General features: G+C 35.6%; 1 protein-coding gene across 1 annotated transcript; it reads right to left on the bottom strand.

The window, feature by feature from the left end:
• Positions 1–3,251: 3,251 nt before the first annotated feature.
• LOC133677165 (receptor-like protein 7) lies at positions 3,252–6,464 on the bottom strand. Its single transcript, XM_062099022.1, has one exon. It carries the CDS (start codon positions 6,440–6,442, stop codon positions 3,458–3,460), a length of 2,985 nt encoding a protein of 994 aa, XP_061955006.1. The 5' UTR covers positions 6,443–6,464; the 3' UTR covers positions 3,252–3,457.
• Positions 6,465–9,344: the final 2,880 nt, after the last annotated feature.

The raw sequence follows: 9,344 nt of genomic DNA, 5'->3' as shown, positions 1-9,344 counted from the left end.
CATCCAAGAGAAAATCACTCTTATCCGTACAAGTGGAAATTAAGAAAGAGAAGACAAGGAAAATAAAATACAATCTTAACATGATTGACAAACTAGAAAACACCTTGTCCCACGTGTGCGGTGTCGCGGCGATTGTCCACCCTCAAATGTGTGGATATATAACTGGTAAATGTGGGGAGACAAGAAATTCTTTGTCTCTTAGCGGTAAAAAATGGTGTGGGAGTCGTCACCTAATATTTTGGTCACTAGGAACCCTAACTGGTCTCAGAGATTGGGTACGGAGACTGGTTGCGTAAAGGGAAGGTATTAACACCCCAAATACGCCCTACCTAAGGTAAGCTGCATTGTTTTATTGTCTGATAAAAATATTCTAAGGTCTTTCTCATGTTAGTCCGTCTAAGGTTCAAGAAAAGCCCTCCTCAGTAAGGAGGTTCTTATATTATGGGGTAAAAATCTAACCGGTCTAATGTCTATAAAAGAACTACCTTTTTAAAATCGGGAATACGTTTTACGTATAAATTCGTAATCCCAAACATTAAAACAAAACAAAAATATTTTTTTGATTTTTTTGAAATATTGGCCAAGTTCTCATGACTTTAATAAACTGGTTATTAAAGCCGAAATGCATGCTAAAATATAATATATATTTTTTTGAAGTTTTCTATTTTGTATAAAAATACAATATGATTTTTTTTTTTGCTTTGAAAGACTTAGCCGTATGCATGAAAACAAAAGTTTTTTTTTTGAAAACCGGGTATTTTTAATACCGGATTTGTATTTTCATGATATAAAAATACAGACCAATCTTAGTCTAAATGACGAAAGAATCCATGGGAAAATCACAAATTAAAAAAAATAGATATAAAAAAAACACACAAAAAATAATAATAATAATAATAATAATAAAAGGACTAGGCTGGGCTTGTATTGGCCCAGCCACAATGCTGGACTTAGCCTTTAGTTAATAGGGCTGGACTCAGCCCAGCCGCGCGGGCTGGGCTGATGTTCAAGCCCACTAGAGAAGGGAAGAAACCCCTGACTGGTTACTGTGCGTGAGCACAGTAACCAGTTAATTAATTAGCCGGTCACTGTGCGCATGCACAGTAACCGGCTAATTATTTTCTTCTTGCATGCAGAGGCGGCTAGGGGAGAAGAAGAATTACCTGAGGCGGCGATCTCGGGCGGTTGAGCTGGAGATGACAGTGGCTGTTCTCGGTGGCGCTGCAGTGGCGATGACGGTGAGACCCAGTGACAGCAGTGACGCTTCTTCTCCACGGTGCAGAGACACCAGTCAGCGTTTCCTTCCTCGTTGGTTTATCCCTTATGTTCTTTTTCTCTCTTCTCCCCGTCTGTCTCTCTCAATTTCCCAGCCGATATTCCCCTGTTTTTTGTGTTTCTCAGTTTCGGTCGTTTCTCTCTCTACCCAGTCGGTTTCTCTCTCTCGGTTCCCCCCTTTTTCTGTCGTCTTCTCTCTTTTCTCTGCCCTTTTCCTTTTCCTTCTCCTCCTTTTTTTCTGCACTCGGACGATATTTATAGGGGCAGGGGGAGCTGGAACGACCCTGCCCCGTCCCATCGCTGCACATGGGGTGGGAAGCCGTCGCTCTACCTTGTCACAACACCGGCTGAGACGTCCAATGGGGACGTCGCTTGCAGGACACGACCTCTCTATCTTCTCATCATGAGGAGCTGTAGGTGGCGTCCTGTTTTGGCTTTAAAGCACGTGGGAGGAAGAGACAAGGGGAAGAAAACAAAACTTCCCTTCCCCTACTGCACGTCCAGGGGAAGAAGAAGAAGAAACATTGCCACCTCAAAACGACACCGTTTCATCTGTTTTTTTTTTCAACGCATGAAACGATGTCATTTTGCCCAAAACGCGCCGTTTCATTTAAATGAAAACTGGCGCCAAAGTGCCAGATTTCACGCCAGTCCTTCCTTTTGCGTGCGTTTTGCATTTTGATCCTTGGTCTCGGATTTCTTCAATTAAGTCCCTAATTGGCCATCAAACTTCAATATTTATGCAATTAAGCCCTTGATTTGACCAAATTAACTTTCAAAAATTATACTTTGACTCCAGAACCGTAATTTCTTCCAATTAAAGCCTAAATTGACTTAAAAATCAATTTTTCTTGCAATTAAACCCTCAATAAATTTAATTAAACCTTCAATAAATTCAATTGAGTCCACCAACATCTAATCTTGGACTTTTCTTCCTCAAATTGAATTTTCTTTGTCAACAGGGTTATCATCAGTCAATAAAATACTGCCAAATTATAATTTTTGTGTTTTTGAACCTCCTCAACAAAATTTTGATCGCTTTCTGAGTGTTCTGGCAGCCTCTTTTCACTGTTATATTTATATATATATATTTTTTTATTTTTTATTTTAATTTATTCTATTATTTTTTATTTTTTTTATTTTCATTTATTTAATTTTTTTGCATTTTTTTTGTTTTTTTTTCCTTGTGCAAGGATACAAAAATGGGGTTACAACAATAATTAGAAATCAACTTCTATGCAGGCGAGTCTTCAAGTTTTGACCTTTGTATTGCCACCTCGCAAAATAATTCTTCACCAACCCATTCATACTTCCTTGTGTTCATAGCGCATCCAAGAATGGCTCCAATTACCAATCCACTTGCATAACCTAGCACCCCCACCTTCCAACCAAATTCAAGTGGAAATCCCGAGCCCTCATCTTCTTTAGCTGCTGGCAGCGAGTCCTCGCCATTATTTCCACTTTCTTTTGACAACGGCTCCCCACGCAATTTTTACAAGAGTTTTGGAATTTTTTTTTTTTAAGTAGTATCAAATCGCTACTTTGATTATCAGATTTTTAAATTTTAAAAATCTAGCACCGAGCTCTATTTTTGATTATTTTTATTATTTTTCTTGTTATTTTTTATTTAATGTTAATTTTTGGATTTTATACTTCTTTCTTTTGTAATTTCATATTTTTATTTTTATTTTTTAGTTGAGGTAGATTTTTTGACTTATTTAAGTGTAAACCTCCCAAGGAGGCAGATTTTATTATTTTTATTTTAGAAAAAAATAAAATTTATAAACTTAAAATTTATATTTGCAGTCACTTTCGCTTTTTAAAATTCTAGGTTTTTTTTATTTGTTATTATCTTTAGCTTCCGCATGCATCAGCAACTCTCCATTCTTTGGCTGTCACATATTATAGCAGCACGAATTATATTAAGATTTTTTTCATCTAAAATTCGTACTCTAGACTACTAGTGTACACAAATATTCAACATACTATATGTTACATTACTAATTACTCGAAAGACATCATCATGATATTTTTAGCACGTTACATGGACCATCCAAGAGAAATTCACTCTTAACCTTACAAGTGAAAATTAAGGGGGAAAAAAAAAGAAAAAGAGAAGGAAGAGGAAATACGAGAATACGAGATAATACAACAAACTGGAAAACATCTTAATAATTAAAAATCAACTTCTACGCAGGCGAGTCTTCAAATATTGACCTTCGTGTTGCCAACTCACAAAGTAATTCTTCACTAGCCATTCATACTTCCTTGTGTTCATAACGCATCCAAGAATGGCTCCTGTTACCAATCCACTTGCATAACCTATCACCACCACCTTCCAACCAAATTCAAGTGGAGATCCCGAGCCTTCATCTTCTTTAGGTGCTGGCAACGAGTCCTCACCATTTCCACATTTTTTTGATAAAGGCTTTCCACACAATCCTGAATTCGCATCAAATGAGGTGCTGTCAAATGTCTCGAATTGGTTTCCTCTTGGTATTGGACCTGATAGAAGATTGTGAGACACATTAAAGACCGCGAGGAAGGTGAGCTGTGCAAGTTGGACAGGAATCTCTCCTGAGAGTTTGTTCTGAGAAAGGTCCAAAGCTTCAAGCTCTTTCAAGTTGGACAAGGATGGAGGGATGCGACCAGTGAGAAAGTTGTTGGAGAGATTGAGCAAATGAAGTGCTTTGAGATCTCCGAGGACCTCTGGAATTCCTCCTTCAAAACCATTGCATGAGAGATCGATAGCAGTGAGACTTTCTTGGATCTTCTCATATAGTCTCATCACACCTTTGTTTGTCATTGTCATTGAGTACTCATACCGTCTGTTCATTGTACCATGCGGTGTTTTGAAACTTGTGTCTGCTTGCATGTAAATCAAGTGCTTATAATTACGGACATTTTTCATGGCAGTCCGATTTCGGAAATATTCAAGTGGCAACTTACCCTTAAAACTGTTGTTGGAGAGGTCAACAATCTGTAACCTAGGAAATTCAATATTGGTTTTTGGATTCCCAATCACTCCATAGAACCCATTAGATCTCAAAATCATAACCTTCAAATCAGGAAGAATACCCAACCAAGTAGGAAAGACATCATTTATCCTATTTTGTTCAAGATTGAGAATCTCTAGCTTGGTGCACTTGGCTAATGATTTTGGTATCTTCCCCTCCAGTTTGTTTTGACTGAAATCAACGACCCTCAATGAGCAGCCACTTGTGAATGTCTCAGGTATATCACCACTGAAACTATTGTTGCGGAGATTCAGAACTGTAGCAGTGCTGCCTTTATTGCCCAAGCATTGAGGAAGTTTGCCGCTCAAATTGTTATTTGACAATTCAAGGACAGAAAGCGAAGACAGATTGCAAATACCTTCAGGGATTTCTCCATTTAATTCGTTGTTCAACACATCATATTCATAGATTGCTGGTGGTGGAATTGGAAGGGATCCTTGGAACTTGTTCCGAGAAAGATCTAGTGAGCGTAGATTATTCCATGGAAGAACGTCGAAGGATTGCTCAAAACCTGTCAGAAGGTTGCCAGCCAGAGATAGATGCTCGAGGGTTATGGTACTCATGTTCACAAACCATTTGGGTATGTGTCCCACAAGTTCGTTATCTTCAAGTTCTAAAATCTCCAGATGGTTCTGATCACGCAAGAAACTGGGAAATTCACCTAGATTACATCCATTCAATATCAAGAGTTCAAGTTTTGGCTGAGGAATGGTAGCATTGTTGCTATTTAGCAGAGACAGATTCTTATCTGATAACTGGAGTGAAACAAGGTTTCTGAACTTAAGAAGAAGGTTCAATTCCAAAGTACCACTAAAGAAATTAGATTCTAGGTCAAGTTGTTCAAGATTTTGAAGCCTATAAATAGACTCAGGAATCGGACCGTGCAGTTTGTTGTCACCAAGGTGTAGTGAGATTAATTGGGTACGGTTTCCTATCCAAGATGGAATTTGACCAGTTAATTTATTTCCATGAAGCTTGAAGACGGTGAGCTGAGTCAAGTTTCTAAGAGAGGATGGAATGTTACCATATGAATTGGTGTCTTGCAAGTCTACATAATTGAGATTGGTTAGATTACCAAGCCAATCTAAGGTAACAGATCTGAAATTGTTGGAAGAAAGCGACAGGTAAGTAAGTTGAATTAGGTTGACCAAAGAAGGAGGGATTTTCCCAGAGAAAAAGTTATAAGAAAGGCGTAGATAGTTCAGTTTTGTAGCATTACCAAGTGAAGATGGTATCACCCCTGAAAAATAACATCCAGCCACGTCAAATTCTTTCAATGATTTGAGGTTACCAATGGATTCCGGTACATGACTGGAGAAACTTGTTCCTGCGAGCAACAATAATTCAAGTTGGTTGCCCGACTGAAATTCCGGCAAATATCCAGTGAGATATGGATTATACCGGGTACTGAGAAAGCGAAGGTTGGGTAATTGGAATATTTCCATGGGGAACTCTCCTTGCAATCCACAATCTCTTAGAAATAGAGATGACAGAGAGGATAGGTTTGCCATGATTTGAGGTACCTTGGCTGATATGCTCACTCCACTGAGATGGAGTACCTCCAACTTGGTTAATACTTCAACTAAATGTTGCAGACCAGGCTTTTGGAGCTTCAAAGGATTTGCTCCCAGATCAAGGAAAACCAACTTGGAAAGCTCTAAGATCTCAGCTGGAATCTGACCAGAAAAGCCAGACATTGAGAGATTTAGATCAAACAGCCTTGAGAGATTTCGAATCTCAGAAGGGATTTTGGAGTTGTTGAAGTCGTTGTCTGCAAGATCAAGCCTTCTGAGCCAAACAAGGTGGAAGAGGCTGCTATTAGAGTCGATGGAGCCATAAAGGCAGCTGCTACTGAGGTCAAGGCCGATCACATGACCAGAGTCCCCATCGCAGTCAACACCATCCCAAGAGCAGCAATCACCGCTTTCTCTATCAACGTTCCATGATGCAACCTTGGGATAAGCAGCAGGATCATAAGAAGCGGACCTATGAATGACAAGGCTTTCCTTGAACTGCATCAAGGCATGACTCTCCTCATCATGGCATAGCGGCTGCATGGAGGGAGAAGAGTGACAAGCTCTAAGATGAAAAAACGAGAGTAAAAAGAGCGAAAGCATCCGCATAGTTAAGAAACGCCCAGATGCTACCATATTTTGCAGTAGATAATCTTTATTCTTCATAATAAGCAAAGAAGTGAAATAAAGCAGTTTATATAGACAAAAATATTCAGTCTGGTAGAAAAGTAAACAAAGTAGTGTATTTTTCATTGATTTGAATGAAAACAAAGGAGATTTTTCACTAATTATGTCTATTAGATCGAGCCATCAATCGATTATATATATTAAGTAGCTATTAATTTTTCCTCTATTTGATGGCATAACCGTTTGACTTTAACCGATTAACGAATAAAGGGATTTTTAAGGAAAAAGTAATTTAATAATGTTTCTAGTGATGTTAATAGATGCTATTAGAAGGATTCCTTTTCTTTCCATGTCCGCATTTGTTCTATAGGTTATTATGTTAGCAAGAATGTCCTTACCCATGATAAACTGAAATTTTTATTGCTTCATAATTTTGATATAATCAACCTACTTTGTTTTTAATTTTTTTTGAATTAATTATTTTATTTTTATTATTAATTTTTATTAAAGTTATATGCATGAAACACAATCTACTAATTAGTTTTAATTTGATTGATTTTGTTCAAATATCAAATATTATAAATCATGGTTTATATCTCATTATAATGCTTTATTTTATAATACTTTAGGTGCTAATAAAACTAATTTAATTAAATTTAACCATCTTAATTCCCCAGCGATTCCACCAAAAATTCAAGTTCCCTTCGGATTTCCATCTTGATCAATTACAATTGTAGCGTTGTTATCATATCATATTATCATACAATTGTCACATTTGAGTTCTTTATAAGTTTTTGATCACTTCAGATAATTCTAGAGATGAATTTTAAACTGCTTCCTTGATCACAACATAATATCATCGTTGATACGAGCATACTGGCAATTACTAGTTTTTATGATTTGAATATATATCAATTCTCAAGCTCGTTATTATTTGCTACATTCAAATGGGTTTAAGAATTGATCGTATTCTTTTTAAAATATTTTATTTCAATGGAAAAGGGCAAAATAAAATAAAATATTGTATGTTCAAAACAAAAACAAAAAAAGAATCTTGCAAATTTTTTCCTAACAAAGGCCTTTTTTCTTTTAGTTCTGTATTCTTATCTCAAAATAATGAATTGTATTCATATAGGTATTTTGGGTGCTGCTACCGAAATAGCTTTTCCGGCTATATTTTTCTGCTACCCCACCCATTTCATAAATCATTCTACCTGGTTTAACGACAAGTAGTGCACATGAATAGTGTCCGTCTCCAAAGACCATCTGGCAGTACTGTCAATTTCTTTCAAAGTCAAAGTCTTCGTATTGTTTCATTAATTTAAAGAGCAGGGTGGAATTTGCTTGATAACAAGTTCCAATATTCCACTGCGATTGCCAAAGTTAATTGGCCAACTCTGAAGACGTCTATCACCACCACAACCATCTTATAATGACTAATAAGAGAGAATGATTAAGATGAACGTGGGAGATGGGTCGAAGACTTTGAACAGAATGGTTTAGATATTGCATTACTTTCACAAATAACTTCTTCGGAAGCAAACACGATTTGATTGAAAACAATGTTAAGGTACGTATCTGTTTAGATTTTTCAGAGTGCAGAGAATGCGTGGCTGCAAATAATGGATAGTTATCAATTCCCCTTCAGTTTCTCTCGTAAAGCGCCAGAACAAAAAAAGAAGAAATTCATAGCTTATGAGCTAAATAATTGGGTCAAGGAACTGATTAATTACTCAGATACTAAATAATTTGACCTGTTTACTTTTCCACCCTCATAGTTTTCATAGAGAAAATGATTTAAGAATAATATGACGAATGAACTTCATAATAACGCCAAGATCTTACATTCATTGCCATAAATGAATGAAGAAACAGATTTCTTTCTTATCATTTTAATCATTCTTTAAGCAAGTGGTTGAGAAGTTTGTTTATAAAATGATTTTCCTTCTTGACATGGTTTCCTTCGTAATCAATTAAAGGAAGGGGATAAACAACAAATAAGAGCCTTGCTCAACTCAAATCATTTAGCAATAAAATACATGACTGTCACAGCGCAGAATATTATTATTATTATTTGTGATAACTTTTCTCTTTAAATGTGTAAAAGGTTTTAGTTTTGTTAATGCATGGGTTTTGTTTTGTTTTCTTAATGAGTAAAAAGTTTTATTTTTTATTATTATTTTTATATTCAATTATCATAGAAAACAAAAGGTTATATTTTAAAATAAGTTATATTTTTTACCCACAAATAAAAAAATAACACTTTAATTGGTCGTTAATTGGTCGAGTTTAACAACAAAAATTTTCAAAGCCTCTTCCTTAAAAACCCGTTCATGATAGAAATAGGAAATGTGATAATGGAGAGATTACTATGATTGAGATTATATCTCTTGTTTGCAATTTTTTCTCCAAAAAGTGTGGTGTTTGTTCTTCTTTAGTGTAGTTTAGTTAGTCTATTTAGAATAGAATGAGATGATATGTATTTTGTTTTTCAACATGTTACTATTTGAGTGAAATGCAATGATGATAATTTTTGCTATACTAGATCAGATTTATTTTATTTTATTTTTATTTATCAAATGATGGACTAACAAGACAAATATAAGAAGTGATTAATTCTTCTTAGCTATCTTCTCCTATAAGTATGCTAAAATGGAATAAATTGCAAACCAAGGCCTTTAAAAATTGGTGATGTCTTCATATATAATATATATATATATATATAAAGTGATTATTAATTTTTTTCTCTATTTGATATAGCACAACCGTTTGACTTTAAGGAATTGATGGAATGTTTGTTTAAGGAAAAAATCCATCCTAAATGATGAAGAAATTAATAAAAATAAAAGTATTCTTCAATAAAAATAGAAGGGAAAATCTATGAGTATATATATTTTTTCAATCAAAAAAG

Source organism: Populus nigra, chromosome 17 (assembly GCF_951802175.1).
Source record: "Populus nigra chromosome 17, ddPopNigr1.1, whole genome shotgun sequence".
NCBI lineage: Eukaryota > Viridiplantae > Streptophyta > Magnoliopsida > Malpighiales > Salicaceae > Populus > Populus nigra.
This window is presented reverse-complemented; position numbering and strand designations above follow the sequence as displayed.

Bases quoted from the DNA above. Each gene is read 5' to 3' on its own strand.
- LOC133677165 (XM_062099022.1), bottom strand. From the start codon at position 6,442: ATGGTAGCATCTGGGCGTTTCTTAACTATGCGGATGCTTTCGCTCTTT.